Consider the following 17052-nt stretch of genomic DNA (forward strand, 5'->3'; position numbering starts at 1 on the left):
AACATATAAACTCACAATATACACTCTGTGTGAATGAAGGCTGTCACTAGGTTGAAGTAAACTTAATGTGTATACATACAAGGTCAGATGTATTCATCTGTAAACCCACTCTTGATAGTCAATTCGAAAAATTTCTTTTTAAAAATCCAGCATTCGAAAAAGTGACATCCACGCTTCCAAAATGACTGCTGGAGCGGAAATAGTGGAAACAACTTACATAATATCATGAAAGTGCTTATGAAAAACTAGCAGAAAATGGAGTCATCTCACACAGATTGATTTGTAGATTTTTTTTCCCACTGAAATATATACAGGGGTGTATCAGGACTTATTTTTCCCATGCTAGGTGAGTATTATCATTTGTGTTTCTAGTCCTCTTCTGGCTGGCTGTGTTTGCCCTGTGGCTCCCTGAGGACTCTGTGCTGTAGACTTGGCCAGTAGGAGAGAGAGAGAGAGAGAGAGAGGAGGTGGATGGAAAGTTAAAATATGAACCTACTTCATTCACAGTCAGGGGAATGGACACACAATGTGCAGTGATTGGAACGAGGCAGAGGTGGACCAAATTACACAATAGATGTGAGCACAGTAACCACAGAGCATCGTAAGTTAACTGTGGGGATCCTGTGGAGAGCGAGGGCAGATTAATGTCCCCTTCGCCCGCAGTGTTGCCACACCTTCAAACACACAGGAACAAAGCTATGACTGCTGGGATAGGAGCCGCACACACACACACACACACACACACACACACCTACACACACATTCAGTCTGAAGCAAAGATCTTGCGTGAGGTCTGCTCTATCGTTTGGTCTCATCCTGTTCCACTCTTTTCTCATTATTTTCACAGGTTGCTTGGTAAAGCATTTAAAAAGTGAGGGAAATGCTGTGTAAGACATATTTCTTCACACACACAGCACACATAAAAGGATATACACATCCAAAAAGGTACAAATAAAAAAACAAATTACACACAGGATGAAAACACCCACTTGTGCATACAGTGACAAGAAACACATTATTTTGACATGAGCATGATTATTACATCTTCAATAGTTTTATTTGTTGTATTGTCATCTATATCCTATTATTTGCTGCAATAATCAATAAAGTTCAGTCAGGATAACTCACATATTCATGGTAGCTGCGATGGAGGTGGGTGAGCAGAAACTGCAGAACTTTCACAGCAGTGAAATGTGAACAGAGGTGAGCACCAGCACCAGGGTGTGTGTGATTGGTGCTGTATAATGAACGTTGCTAGATTGCAGACTGTTAGTGTTTCCTGACTGAATTTGCGTTCCTCATTTAACGCTGTGAATGCTAATGGATTTTGGGGGTCTAAGAGAAGGATAACAAGCTGTCAGCTGAAGGAGGTAAACACAATTCTAACTACTGTTTCCTTGCATGATTTTGTACAGGAAAAAGTCATGGAGGGACATTTTGAAAGCGGAGCTATTTCAGTTCTAAAATTCAAAACAGCCATCAATTGACCAGGACCTGGACCCTTTCAAGTGTTGATTTTAATTAACTGCAGAAAAACAAAGCTTGTGTATGCACAGGTGCAGGTACACACAAACACACACACACACTTTTAATTCAAGAAGTTAATTTTATTCACAAGCAGAAACAAGATTTGAAAGATTTTCTCCATCAAAATGTGTTTCTATCCCAATCCGTGATGATAGAAAAGACGATTGGCGCCGGACTCCACCAGCTCCACACTGTCAGAACAGATATTGTGTCCAACTTGAATTCTAACTAGAGGACATTGATGTTCACTTGTTAATGTTGTGCCATTGTCTTGCTGCCCTCGCTCCTCTCACTTACAGCTCTGCCAACTGCCATCTGTCCCCACCCCCCTACAGGCTGCTATCACAGCACCCAAGGGTGGTCAATCAACCTTGCACATGGCAAAAGGACAGTGGCCAGACAAATTGGTGGTGGCAGGGTGTGTGTGCGTGTGTGTGGGTGTGTGTAACTGTCGCTCCCTCTTCTAGCCATTCACACAAAGTCTACACACCTTTCCAGTCCACACCCTTGACTTTTCCCTTTCTCTTCCTCATTTATCAGCTAGACATTTCAAAATGCTCAGTCTTTTCTGATGAAGAATCATCATATTTGTTTCTCACACACACACACACACACACACACACACACACACACGCAAATCCTCTCCGCTCTTTCATTTGGCAAGCTCTTACCAGGCACCAGACGACCTCATTCATTCACATACCTTGATAGCGGTATCAAGGTAACTAACATGGTTTGGAGTGAGAAAAAGAGTTTGAGTTCATACTCTCTGTGGTATGAAAGGACAGGCAATATGGAAAGTCGTTTATATGGCTCATGCTTATTGACTCGTTCACAGACGAATGGGGACATGAAGTCATACTTAAGATTAGAGAAGAGCGAGGAAGAAAGGGAAATGGGAGAAAGGGAATTGAGGCAAGTGAAAGAGAGGTGGCAGAGTGTGCTGCAGTGCCCCTGCATTACAATTGATTGGTTGGTTTAACCGCCAATGCTGCTCACTCAAGCTTTAAATAGATGGATAAAACTCTCTTCTCCCCTACACTCTTCTCTCTGCTCCGCTCCTCTCTCTCCCCCACTCCTCTCTTCTTCATCGCCAACCCCTGTCATTTTCTTCTCTCCTCTCCTCTCCTCTCCTCTCCTCCGCGGTTTAGCCATCCAGTTCGTTGCACTTCTCATCCTTCTCCTCCTCTCCATTTCATTCCTCCTGGCTTCCCTTATGTGCCGTAATTATTCAAACCGCATCGGCAGAAAGAGATTTCACATTCTGAGTATCGTCGCCTCTGAACTCAATTTTACTGTTTAGGAAACTGTTTTATTTAGGTGATTGTCTATGTGAGATGCTGTGTGTATGTGTGTGTATGTTTGCGTGTGCGTGCATAAACGGACATGCTCATTCGTGTGTGTGTGTGTGTGATTTCCCATTTGTCTCTGAGAATGGAGGTCACACACTAATCCTAAATTGTCCTGCAATCCTTTGTTAACCAGATACCATCATCTCCTCCTCCCTGCTCCCTCCTCCTCCTCCTCTTCCTCCTACCTCTCCCTCTCTCCTCCTTTTCGCATCTCTCATCATCTCCTCACGGTGACAAAGTCATTCTGGAGAGGAGAGAAATCAGATGAGTTTCCCTCCAGCGCTGATAGACGGAGCCGAGGCCCGGCCCAAATAACCAGAAGATAGAAACACGCCGCAAAACAGACAGATATCAGGAGGAGGGTTGACATATCACCTCGCCGCATCCTGGAAAATGTGACAGGGCATATGGGCTTGTAAATGTGCTTTTGCATCCGTGTGTGTGTGTGTCTGTAGGTGCTCAGCGTGTGTGTATGTGTGCATTTCTGTGTTACACATGGAGAGGAAATGAGTGTGGTCCCTTGCCGGTGACAGATGCGTACCAGCAGACTATGAATCTCTTCCCTTGAGACTATCTGAGCTGTAACATCTTTATTGTGCGTGTGTTCACAAGCGTGTGCGTTCATATGTTTCAGAGATAAAGAAAGTCCTCCCCGTATTCTCTGACAGCTCCAGATATGTACAGAGTTATGGTGACAGTGTTGGTGTTACATGTGTTGCTGAGATTATGCGTTTACTCTGCGAGGATCAGACAAATAAACAGATATTACGTGTGTGGCTGACACAACAGTGTGATTTAGCGGTAATAAAGCGGCATGTAAACAGCAGCAGTGTGTGATCAGGTCAGAGACTAGTCGCTGTTCATATCAGACACCAGCTGTGGCTCAAACACAAGCCATTAGGCCCCTAATGGAGACAAGGCCACTCTCGTCTTGTGAAGTTAGCAGCCACATGCTAATGACTTGTACATAGCACAGGGCTTTGATCTGTACACAAGTCTTAATCAGCTTAGGCTTTGAAATCATTTTCAGCGCTTTCACCATGGTGCCGGCATGCGGCCTGTATGTGTGTGTAGTTTAAAGGAAGATGAGCTCGTCCTCTCCTCTTTGTCTTTGATCTCATGTTATTAGCTTGTCTCTTTGTGGTTGTTGTTTAGTCATTATGAAGGACTGTCTTCACACACATCTGATATGGCCCGTTTGATTGACAGGTCCACGATGACCATCAATCCCGATCCCACTTGTTCACAGCAGATCACAGCTTGTCCTCTTTCATCCTCACTTCACCCAAACTGAAAGCGCCTTTCTCTCTTTTACTGCCCCTTTCTCTCTTTCTCTCCCTCTCTTTCTCTTCCACCTCCTGTTTTTCTTCTCTCTTTTCTTCTCTGTCTGTCACCTGTAAGTGGGTTTGTGCTGTTAGCCTAGCATGAAATGACACAGTGCTCAGAGTCAATGAGCTGCTTTGATCTCTCTCACCTTGGACAGCAGCCAGCTGTGCCTCGCTGCCACGGTGATAATGTCACCATGGAGATTGATGTGGAAGAAGATAGGGTCGACACTCCGAAAGAACAGTCCTCATTAAGATGTTCATATTGCAGAAAACCTGACGCTGACTTCAAACTTTTTACTATTCTTCTTCTCTTTCGGTTCTTCTGACTTTGTCATTATTTCTCTGCCTGCTTCAGTCAGTAGAACATGAGAAGCTGCCAGCTGGAAAATCGAAAGAACAGTTGGCTTCAGCTCAAGAAACAATATGATGTTTGCTGCATTAAGGCTTGCATATCAACTTTAAACATTTACCCATGACGGTTTCAACTTCAGCATGAGACAAGCTCATTATGCTGATTCTCTGCTTTGGTTAGCTGTTACATAAACTCATTTTTTCACAGTTGAGAGATGAAGTTTGTCCCTGCTCTCTCCCTGTAGGTCCAGACTCCACCAAGGACCCCTGTCTGAAGGTCCGCTGCCCTCCTCACAAGGTGTGTGTCAGCCATGACTACCAGACAGCCATCTGCACCAATCACAAGCAACCACCCCACAGGTAAGAACCAATCAACACATGGAATTCACCAAGTACAGGAACCTCCTCTATTCCCTATACTGGATTGGGGAGGTGAGGCTGCCTTAACGCACGATTCTCGCCCTCCTCTCCTTCCTCTTAACACCATTAAATCAATTATGGAATGGTCATCAGGTGGGAGTAAATGTTCATTACTCAAAATTACTAATACTCTCTGGATATACAAACTTAAGCTGAGCCAGTGCAGGAGCAGTAGAGAAAAATAGGGCCGAGCGTGTTCGCTGTGTGTAGAAATGCAATATATCTGCTTCACTGACAGACATAGAGACACGTATAGTCAACATCAATTAATTTTAATCAAACTCTCTGTTTATTCATACTCTTCAGACCCTAACGAACATCCTGTGCCCTGTCAGCATACAATTTGTTTGTGTTTTCAGCCTTGCCATGTTGCCAATTTTATGCTTTTAAATTTTTCAGTTCAAGGAGCATTTCACCCAAAATGCATCTGAATACTGTTTTGTCTCTGTCTTGGGTGTAATTGATTTCCTCAGGAAAAAAAATAAAAAAATACCACAGTCATTAGTTCCTATGATATTTGGTTTTAATGCCTTCCTTTGTGTTAAATTAATTTGAAGCCCTGTTTGCTGCTTAGTGTATCAAACAAATTATTCAGCTGAAATCTCTATTTTCCCAACAGCATCACTCACTGAAGCTTTGGACCGTGATATTGTTTCATCTACATGAGTTAAATTAGCTGTAATAATTAGCATAACAATGGTTCAGTGTCCTCTCAGAGGGCAAATCCAAACTTTGCAACTCTCAAGACATCTGCAAACAAATCTTGTGCAACAGTTTACGGTTTACCCAACTAATTCCCACTCTTCAACTCACACAAATATGTGTTAAACACACTCCTCCGCTCCGCTGGGTTTACAAGGACTGCAAACTTGATAGGAGAGGAGTAGCACTGGGTTTGAGAGGAGGAAAAATACGTAAGGAAAGAGGGAGGAAGAGGAGGGGAAACATCTCAGACGATGCCCATCAACCTGCATGTTCCATGTTACCTTATCTGCCATCACTGTTTTATTCACCGGTGCTCCATGCATGTCTAATCTACCATGACAGTAATTGTGTCTCGGTCGGTGAGTTTGATAATTTGATGAACGAAAGGGGCGACACAGCCTCACACTCATTCCACTATGTAGTGGTTGTATGTGAGGCTGTGTGTCAGTGTGGAATCTCACCCTGTTCATTTCAGTTATTGATATTCACTTTCCATCATTTGCCGTTGTCACGTTAATTCCTCTCTAAAGGGTTTTTGTTCTATCAGGCGGCTGGCTCTTGTTGCAGCACTGGTTGATGGATCAGTAGGCAGCAGCGTTCTGTGAGAGCACTTAGAGAGGAGACTGCTGGCAGATTTGGATCAGATGTAATTACACTCAATATTGAAAAGGCCTCAGTGGGCCAATCAGGTTTCTCTGAGCTCCCACTGACCCTAACAAGCAGAAAAACCTCGAAAACTTTCTCAGTACAACACTGATTTTCCAGTTTCCACTGTTTGGAAAGTGATTACTGCATGCCAAATGACACTGATGTACAATGCAGAAAGGGAGAAATTGTTAAAATTGTGCCTCTAAAATGATGAAATTATTTTCTAGTTTTCTTCTCTCTCTCTCTCTCTCTCTCTCTCTCTCTCTCTCTCTCTCTCTCTCTCTCTCTCTTTCTCTCTCCCTCCCATGCTTTCATTTGGCCTCTTATTTTGATTCTGTTTGCAGTCTGTCTGCTTCTCTGTTCTCTTTCTCTCACACACACATTTATGAATATTTGAGGGCAACATTTGGCGGAATGCAATATGTACATCGGAGAGGCTCTGACTGACTATTTAAATGTCAACTGTGCCTTTGAGAGCTGCTGGCACTGTAGATATTGTTATTATTGTTTGTGTGTGGGTGGGTGGGAGTGTAGGTGAGTACAGGAGTTAAGTCCTTTTGTTTTATTGAAGAGCATCAAAATTCAAGTCTCTCTCTCAATGATAAGCGTTTCTCTCATCATCTCTCTCTCTCAGTGTGAAGCCCAGGAAAGGCAGCCTAGGCCACAAACACAGGCTCGAAGCTGGTGCTCATGGGAAATGTAGGCCGTGCTCAGTGCTCCAGCTCAGCCCTGTGTGTGGATCTGACGGACACACCTACTCCTCCAAGGTGAGAGCTCCCGTCCATTTCTCTCCCTCTCAGTCTCACTCTCATATATTCTTCTCTCGTTCATTTTCTCAAGCTCTCCATCCTCCTCTCTAAGTCCTGTCATTCTCTTCTTCTCTCATTTTCCCAGTGAATGTCATTTATCAATAATTCTGTTTGGTTTCAGCCATAAAAGGCAGCAGCGGGGGTGTTTCTTCAAAACAACACAGATTGCATAGTTTCTGGACTATATAATTTATAATTGAAATATTTGAGATCATGTGTTTGTTTCTTTTGCTTGATGAATGAGGTTCTGTCTTTCCTCCTCTCTCCTCCTGTCTCCCTCCGTTCCATCCTCTGTTTTATCTGCTGTCTGTGTATTGACTCCTGTCCTCCTCCACTGTGTTGATTCCAGTAGACAGATAACAGCCAGCAGTACTTATCTCTCTCTCTGTTGAGCAGCTTGAACAAATGACTGAGAACAGGATCGGCTATCAAATGTCTCCCCAGCAGCTGAAATCACCCTCCACACGCACACGCCATCTCCCTTAGTCCCAAAACCTGCCTGCAGCCCCAGCTCCAGCCACTTTCCTCTCCTCATTATCTCAGCTATATTGCTCATCAAACACACATAACTGCGCATTCACAGTGTCATGGGATAGGAGAAAAGAGAGGCGGGGTGTCAACCTTCACCATGACTCGAGGAGGAGGAGGGAGAGGACGATGAGAAAGAGGAGTAGGAGGAAACTCAGGAAGAGGTGGAGGAGGAGGCAGAAAAGGACATAGAGGAGTGAAGCTCTTTGCTTTGCTGGGTTCTCCTTGGTGTAGAGGGCTGTAGATTCACATTCACATTCACATTATCGTCTCACCTTGGGAAATTTTGTTTGACGCCAGGGGTTTAACACAATTCAGTATACGGAAACCACTTTAAACCAGGGCATGGTGTTCAGGAAGAATGGACAACAAAGCAGTGAAAAAAGGAGCTGATGTAGAAAAAGGGCTTTTTCAAGCATGCATTCAGCAAACCAGTAGCAGCTGACACAAGGGAGACCATGGATCTCTTATTCCGCGTTCACACTGCAAGCAATTTGGGTGATGTGTCGCTCCATTCTGGCCAATTGTGGGCGCGGCGAGAGGCTCCAGTTTCATCTATGTATTGGTCTGCAGCTACAAAGTTTTAAACAGTCAAGTCATGTGTTTTTGTCTGCCTTGACATTTTATTTAACCTTTATTTAACCAGGGAAGTCAATTAAGGACAAATTCTTATTTACAGTGAAAGCAAAATGCCTTTTGATGGGGAATTGATAGACAAAAAAACCCGGAGACAACAAGGTGAGCAGATCACAGAAGGCAACAGAAAACATAAAAACACACATAACATAAGGACTTGAACAGCAAACAGCAAACAACCTAACAAATCATCAACAGCATTACCTTTCACAACGTTACAACGTTTTGATGATAGCATAGCTAGGTAGCAAGCACTAATTAGGGAGCATTAATCATAAATAAACTGAAAAAAAAATCAATGACTTTACTCAACATCAAGCCCAACAATGGATGCAACCATTTTTCAAGCATTGTTCTTGAGATGCCTCTCTTGTTGTTTTTGTAGTCTTTCAAATAAATGTTGTAGCAAAGTGGGAAGCTTTGAATGGCTGTAATCAACTTCTCGTCCATTTTTGCACTTGCCAGATGGAACTATTGTCCACCAAACAAAAGCATTCGGTAGGAAGCGAGGAAATCTGAATGGCTGTTGTCGGTGGCTGAAGTTCAGCTTTTGCTTGCTAACTGTTCACACAGTTCATCCACACTTTCCCTGGTCGAAATGTAGACTTCTAGTGACTTGATGATCTTGTGGTCTTTGCAGTATGACCTCCGAAACAGCCTATTGGTAGGAGTTTCAACCGCCTGCCTATGAGCTGAGCCTGTGCTGAGGAGGAGTAAGTGGTAGAGGAGAAGCAAGGTGAAAGAGGAGGAGGAGGAGGAGGGCAGGGAAGTCCCTCTGCTCTCTGCAGTATTTTATGTGGAGGGGTTCAGTTAACTGGTAAAGTGATGGGTCCCTCTGGCCCGACCTAAACTCTGCCTCACTAGCGAGCTGCTCTCTAAGATACTGGTCTCAAGCTTATTCATGTTTTATTATTATTACCTGCCCCCGCCACTACCACACACACTCACGCACACTCTCCAGATCCTATTAATATGACATTGCTCTCATCTCTGGAGAGACTGCAGCCCACTGAGTTAAGCACATTGCTTTCCTCCTGCTCTTTTCTTCAATCATCATCCCTCTCCTCTCTATCTTCCACTCCCAGTACAGGTTCAGACTGAACCTCTTAACATCGCACCACTTAGGGTCCTATTTTTCGTGATGCCGCATGGCAGAGGCTTTGCACCAGCGAAGTAGTATTTTCATCGGGTGTACACAGGTATTTTTCTCACCTGCAGCAGTTATTTTGGTGACTTGACTGTGCAGAAATGGGGGGAGAGGAGATCCAACATAGATCTGTTAGTATGTGCCATAACACACGGAGTGGGGATTAGGCGGTCAATCCTCTATAGATGTCATGTACTGGCTGGTGGATGCTCTTCTCCTGTAGCCAAACTGTCCCTGCAGTTCGCTGCCAACTTCTGTTTGGCTCTTCGCCTGATATCATTGAACCGTTTACTACGTTGGGCAACGGTTCTCCTTGGACCAGAGCAACACGGTGCCCAACTGTGTTGTCTCCTCCCCAGCTAATTTGATTCTGCACCTCCCACACCAGGACATCAGTTTCCTCTTGGGAGACGCTTTTGTGGTGGATCCACTCCAGACGGTTCTCTCCATCACGAAATTGGCAGAGCACACCGCATTTAAAGAGAAGGGAAAGGGAAAAGAGGTTTTGATTTGATTTGTCATGACTGACGTCCCTACCACACCTACTGATAATTTATTCCTCCTAATCTCACCTCGTTTCCAACTGCACCGCGCACCTCTGGTCACGAAAATACCAAACATAGTCGCCACATCCTGTGTGCCGTTGACTGCACTTTGCTCCATGCATCATTGATTCACAAAAATATAGCCCTCATTCACTTTTCTCTTTGTGCACCAAGAAACGAACCGGTGTTAAAACAGTGTTTCATTAAAACCATATTAACCCCCAGAGAGAGAGAGCGACAGACCCAGAGAGATTGTGGGAGCTTCTCAGCGTGCCGACAGCGACTGGGTAGAAGCTGGGGGAGCTCATCTATCTCCTGGGCTTTCTCTCTCTCCGCCTCCCTCCCCACACAGCTAATTCAATATGTGGAGAACAGGACAGAGCGCTGTTCCTTTGTCAACAGATTTCATTAAGCAACATTAGCAGCGCTATCAAAGAGGTGACAGGGAGGAAATGATGGATTTAAACTAGAATGTGGGAAATGAAAGAGGTGTGTGTGTGTGTGTGTGTGTGTGTGTTTATGCACAGTCATGGTCTCACACTGGCGACACTTGTCCCCAGCCCCTCACAGGCAGAATTTACATAACCCATTTAAGTTTTTATTATTTCTCTTGGAGGGATTTTGTGATTGGATTTTTTTTTCTCAACCAGTCCAAACAATTTCTTACCCTAGTTATTTGAAATGAGAGTGATACTGTTGAATTACATTCTGAAGTAGTTCATGTAGCTTTTTGTATTGTGTTGGGTTTGTATTTCTCTGAATGATAGAATGTCATTGGGCATCTGTGTGTCTAATGGTGTGTCTACTCTCGCTGCCTAATGGACACATCTGTTCATCATCGAAGACAAATGATCAATCCTGCCTCAGCAAATCCTTCACTCATCTAGCTCGACAAAGAAACTTCAATTTTCAAAAGTTTTTGTTTGGTTGTAGTTACTATTACTATTATAACATTACATACCGGTATATCCAGGAAGTAAAGTCTCTATCATCCATGATTCCTCATTGTCTGTGCCGTAGTCTTTTCCTGGAGTTCCAGCACTCAAATCTGTGAAATAAAGACTCTATTTCCCATGAATCTTTATGTGTGTTTATGTGTGTATTTTTACAGTGTAAGCTGGAGTTCCAGGGCTGTCTGTCTGGGAAAGTGACCTCAGTGAAGTGTGAAGGACCGTGTCCCTGTTTGCCTGGTCAGGAACCCAGCAAACTGCCACACAAGACTGAGAAGACTGGTGAGTAGCTAGCTCTCTGTTTAGATAGATAGACTCATGAGTAGCCTTCTGTTTAAATAGATAAGCTGGTGAGTAGTTAGCTGTCTGTTTAGATATATAGACTGGTGAGTAGCTTTCTGTTTAAATAGATAGACTGGTGAGTAGCTGTCTGTTTAAATAGATAGACTGGTGAGTAACTAGCTCACTGTTTCGACTGGTGAGCAGTTAGCTGTCTGTTTAGATAGACTGGTGAGTAGCTATCTGTTTAAATAGATAGGCTGGTGAGTAACTAACTCTCTGTTTATATAGACTGGTGAGTAGCTTTCTGTTTACATAGATAGACTGGTGAGTAACTAGCTCACTGTTTCGACTGGTGAGCAGTTAGCTGTCTGTTTAGATAGACTGGTGAGTAGCTATCTGTTTAAATAGATAGACTGGAGATAGACTGGTGAGTAGCTTTCTGTTTAGATAGACTGGTGAGTAGCTTTCTGTTTAGATAGACTGGTGAGTAGCTTTCTGTTTAGATAGATTGGTGAGTAGCTAGCTCTCTGACTGCCTATCCTTCTGGCTACATCAAGGAGGTTTTGGCTACATACATGCCTGTATCTTTGGATAGAAGTTGTACTTGTTAGTCGGTCAGTCTGTTGTATAGTTAATCTTCTTTGTCTCTCTGTCCACTGCTGCATCTGTCAGCTTGTCAAAATATATCAGCTAGTTATAGCCAATGTTTTAGCCAGTCTCTTTCAGGATGGGTGGATGGAAGCAGAGAGGGAGTGAAGGTTATGTGTATTTTAGCCGGTTTAGGTTTCTGGTGGATACCTCAGAAACACACCACTTAAGACTAGACACACTTAGACACACTACACCACACACATACAAACACACTTTCACTGGTAATCCTTCAATTTCCCCTGTGATCCAAGTAGTTTCCATCCCTTCTCTGTCAACTCTCCCCCCATCTCATGATTTTTCTTTCTCTCCCTTCCTCTCTACCCCCTTCGTTCCTTCCTTTCTCTGGCAGCTATAGGGAGCAGTGATGGAGTGAGTGTGTGTGTCTTATTGTTTGTCATGAAAATAGGATTTCAGCAGATGGATGGAGAGATTCTGGAGGAGAAATGCAATCTAAAGAAAGGCAGCACAGAAAGGATGGATTGTTATGGTTACAGGCTTCCTGTCTCCCAGATGGGGAAGTAGTGGGAGGAATTTTACTGTTTGTGTGTGTGTGTGTTTGTGTGTGTGTGTGTGTGTGTCTGTGTGTGTGTTTGTGTGTGTGTGTGTGAGAGAAGCGAGATGGGAGGAGAAATTGGTATGCAGTTATAAGTTGAAGATAGATGATCGATCGATCTATCTATCTATCTATCTATCTATCCTTATGTCATTATCAGAAAACTTGACATTAATTAATTTTATTGTGGCAGAAGTAGACAGAGGTGGAATATTGAATATTGGGCTGTGTTTACCAGAAACACACACACACACACACACACACAAACACACACACACACACACACACACTGTGCCCCAATAGGCCTTTCCTAATTACTCCCTGATTAGAAAGCATTTATATGGAGCCTGAAGTTCATCAGACACATTTAATACAAAAGGAAATTGTCTGCTAATTACAGTTTTTCACAATTGCCTACACACATTTTCTGAAACTAGGGCTAATTTTCTCAAAACTCTAAACACAAAACACAATACCACTAACACAAAATGCAAAACTCCACAAATCACTGGCAAAATGAAGCACCACATTCAAAACCATTTTATCTCTTTTCAAAATGCTTTTTTGCAGTACACACAATCATCAAATGAATACATCTTTCTAACAACTGATGTGCTTAACGGAAAACACTATTATAAATATCTCATCAGTAGGCTTATGCCTTTTGCATTTTCAGAGTTCAGAGACTTATGCACAGCAGCCTGTTGTAAAAGGCTGTTACAGTATACAGTAATATAGTAACACACAAATACTTTATTTCAATCACAAATATTTTATTTCAACACTTGAATGTGTTGGATATGTGAAGTGTTCTACATACAAAACACAATGCAGTAGGATAAAAACAGAAAAAAAAATTGAAAAAGGATTAAAAAAAATAAAAAATGAGGCTGCATCCTGCCTCCTGTTTGGGTCGGACAGCACCTCATCTACATCACTTAGGCCAACCATCACGGAGTAGCACAGGCCTACTGATGTGTAGGACTACTACAGTACTACTACTACTACTACTACTACTACTACTACTACCACTACTATAGTATACTACAGCATAAAGAACAGCAGCATGGTGTAGAGATCAGGCTACTTGCCAGTTCTCATTTCTGAATGTCTGGATGATGGAAGCAGCAGTGAAGCTGCTCAGGTTGGTCTGGACTCTCTGCCCAGCCTCCCTTATGCTCAACCCATGTTGACCACATGGTGAACCAAAGTAACTCGGATCTTATCTGAGATAACTGTTCTCCTTGTCCTCTTTGTCCTCGTCCTCCTCTTCCTCTGGCTCTCACTGCAACATTGTTCTCAAAAACAAGAGTCCTCACCTGTGGCCTTTTTTATAATGCTAAAGCTCTGATTTCTGAGTGAACAATTCCGATTTTAGTGTTATGTGTGATGAGTGGATGTTGCCAATTGGTAAATTAATTTAAGGGTTAGGGTAGGCATTTGGGATGGCAGTGCTTGCAAATGAACACATGTGATTTTAGTTTTTGAATGTTGTGCCTAATGTAGAGAATGAGAGAAAACTACACATTACTGTGTGTTGTGTTTTGCAAAAAGTATGATAGAGAATTGCAAACTGAGTGAAAAGCAGAAAATGTGCTTGTAGGTTTGCAGACTTGGTTTAGGGATTTGATACATGAGTTTCAGGTTTTAGTGATTGTGTCCCATGTTCCAGTTTTAGTGTGTAAACAATTGTGAAAAACTGTAATGAAAGCTCTCTCTTTATCTCATTCTCTCCCTTCATTAGTCTAAGGCTGAATGATGGAGGGAACAGAGAGTGATGCTGTAACAGATAATCTTTCACCAACTTGACTGCTGCCTGACTGATTCCTCTCCATCTTTGTTGGATGGTTCAGCTGAGAGTTTGGCTCTGGGAGTGAAGGAGTGGATGAGTGTGTGTGAAGATTGTAAAAGATCTATTTCCAGATCTAGGACTCTGTCAACAGCATTACGCTGCTTTCCGCTGTTTGGCTTTCTGCTTTACTCTCTCTCTGGGTTTTATGTTTCCATCAAATGACCCAACATACACTCTCTCTTTATCTCTCTCTCTCTCTCTCTCTCTCTCTCTCTCTCACACACACACACACACACACACACACACACACACACACTCTTTCTCTCTGTCTCATTCTCTCTCCTGCCATATCTTCTTCCCTTGAATATCAATGTACTTTTCAGTACAGCCTGTCCCCAGACGTCAGTAAGATGGCTAGTCCAAACATCTTGTGCACCCAGAGGGGGAAAGTGTGTGTGTGCGTGTGTGTTTGTGTGTGTGTGAGTGTGTAGTCTCCCAAACTGATAGAATCTGTCATTTGATCAGCAGCACTAAACGATAAACAGATTGATAAACAGATGGCAGCAGGTGAGGAAAACACTGTGTGTGTGTCTCAGATTGTGTTCCTATGGTAACAGTCAAGACATTGCAGCAGTTTGGTGTGTGTTATCACTCCTCTGTGTTTACTGAAAGGGGAAAGTTGGATGAGAAAAAGACAAAGAAGACAGAGAGGAAAAGTACAGTGTGTGTTTGTGTGTGGGGTTTTTTTGTGTGTGCGTGTGTGTGTGTGTGTGTGCGTGTGTGTGTGTGTGTACGCATCTAAACCTGGAGGTCAGATGAGGAACGAATGTGTCATGGTGAGTTGACATCAGGACAGACTAAACTCATTATAGCCTCAGTAAGTACTAAACTAGTTTGAATTGAGCAAAAGTAATCCCCATATTGGGAAGACATTTTTGAGTAAGCTGATAGATGAAAATCTGAGCAATATTAATATCACCATTGCACCGCTATTTGCTGTTTAAAATAAATTTCCAACCTCAAGCATCAGACAAATGAGTCAAACTCCCCAGGTTGTCAATCATCTGCATGCACACCACTATTTCCTGCTTTGGTAATGTCACCAAACTCATATTTTCATATTATTTCATATAAATTATTATCTCTAGTTTTCCCATCCCAACAACAAGGCTTATAGGTGAGGCTCTATCCTTCCATTCTCTCTTTAATCTCTCTCCACGTCCACCTTGTCTCTGCTTCTCCCTCACGTCTGTTATGAGTGATAGTTTGTAGATTACGAAGTGTGTATTGCAGTGGAGTGTTTATATGGAGCGCAGGGGGCACATTGGCTTCGTTCTCTCCATTTGACAAGGCAGAGTGGATGCCTATCACGCAGTTTGAGTATCTCTGCCTCAAACCTGCTGATAGCCCTTATTTCTCGCCCAGTGTCTGTGGGTGTGAAGTGAACATGTCACTGTGTGTTTGTCAGTCTTACCCCTCCCTCCCGCCGCCTTCTTTCTGTCTCTTCATTCTCCCGTCTCTAACTTTCGCTCATTTATTTTCTGTCTCCGGCTTCCAGTCCATGATTGTGCCGAGTCAGGATATCTCAGGTTAGAGTGCCACCTTGTCTTTCCACCCTCCCTCATTTTCCTGCCCTTTTTCCGATCTACCTGATCTGTAGAAATAGGGACAGAGATGCATCGTGGGATACTGCAGGCAAAGTTGAACCCATTCCTTTGCTTTTGACTGGTGGGTCACCTGAGTGTCTTTTTCTGCACCTCTCCTACACCTTCACTACAGTATTCTACCTTACAGAGCCAGAAGTCAGCAACTGTTTGACCAGTGAAACTGAGAAAAAATAATTCAAAGTTTAGCACCTTGATTACATTTGGCATAAGTGAATTTTATATAAGTGAATTATTAATTGTGATGTAATCTTTATTTTTATGAATTACATTTTGTACATATTACTTATAATGCACATTTAAACCTAATGTGTCCAGAAAATCCATGGCTGCTGTTTGCCTGTACATCAACAAAGGATCACGTTGATACCAAGGAAAACAGGTTATCAACTGTGTTTTCGTTGCCGGTACGGTGATTTTGTTTGTTTATCTAAATATAGACAATATCTGTTCTCTGTCAAATTATTGCAAATTGAGTGAAAAATAGATTAAGCCTCATGGCCTCACTTGGGTTTTTCACCTGGATTTTCAGCCGGTACAATGAGCAATGAATGGAATTATTCGTTTCTAAACACATAAATGAATTGAGATGAACATTTGTTCTATTTGTATTAGCTGTCCTCATCCTCTCTGCCTACTCACCGAGTCATAGTTGTTTTCTGCTCTCTGAGTAATTCAGTGCCTCAGCCGCTGTTAGCTGAAATGTAATTACAGCTAAAGGTGTGAGCATGGCTCAGTCTATGGAAAGAGATTAGTGCTAGCAGAGATTGTGTTTGAATTGTAGAAACTTGAATTTCTAATGCTCATATTGAACTGTTGAATAAAAAAATGCATTTGTTGAATAAATTAATTTAAAAAATATGATTTCCCCAACACATTGATATGATGTTCCCAGCACAATTCATTCAGTAACATAAGAAAATGACAAGATTTGCAACTCTTTCACCAAGTAGAGAGAACAAAGCTTGGTAATTGGCTGAGGAGATGAGCGAGGCGCGGCGCCACATGGCTTGTGGTTGGTTAAGTGAAGAGCGTTAGCCCACTGCTGGCAGCTTTGAAGGAGGCTGCTGCCTTCCAGTCGACACTCAGGAAATAAAAACTGAAATTTAACTTGGATAGAATTGAAATTATTGTCAAAAGTTACATTCAGTAATAATCACATTG

The 17052-nt window shown here is 42.7% G+C and overlaps 1 protein-coding gene across 1 annotated transcript in view; it reads left to right on the forward strand.

Annotated features, from left to right (window-relative positions):
- Positions 1-17052, forward strand: part of LOC139638755 (testican-1-like) — a 99856-nt gene that overhangs the window by 71296 nt on the left and 11508 nt on the right. Inside the window, exons 5-7 of the mRNA XM_071512779.1 lie at positions 4804-4918; positions 6966-7098; positions 11108-11228. Of these exons, the coding sequence (XP_071368880.1) occupies positions 4804-4918; positions 6966-7098; positions 11108-11228 (369 nt within the window). The remainder of the gene's footprint in view (positions 1-4803; positions 4919-6965; positions 7099-11107; positions 11229-17052) is intronic.

This window comes from Centroberyx affinis, unplaced genomic scaffold, assembly GCF_046629955.1.
Source record: "Centroberyx affinis isolate AG114_WGS23_722 - 3 ecotype Tasmania unplaced genomic scaffold, CSIRO-AGI_Caff_v1 ptg006515l_1, whole genome shotgun sequence".
Classification (NCBI taxonomy): Eukaryota; Metazoa; Chordata; class Actinopteri; order Beryciformes; family Berycidae; genus Centroberyx; species Centroberyx affinis.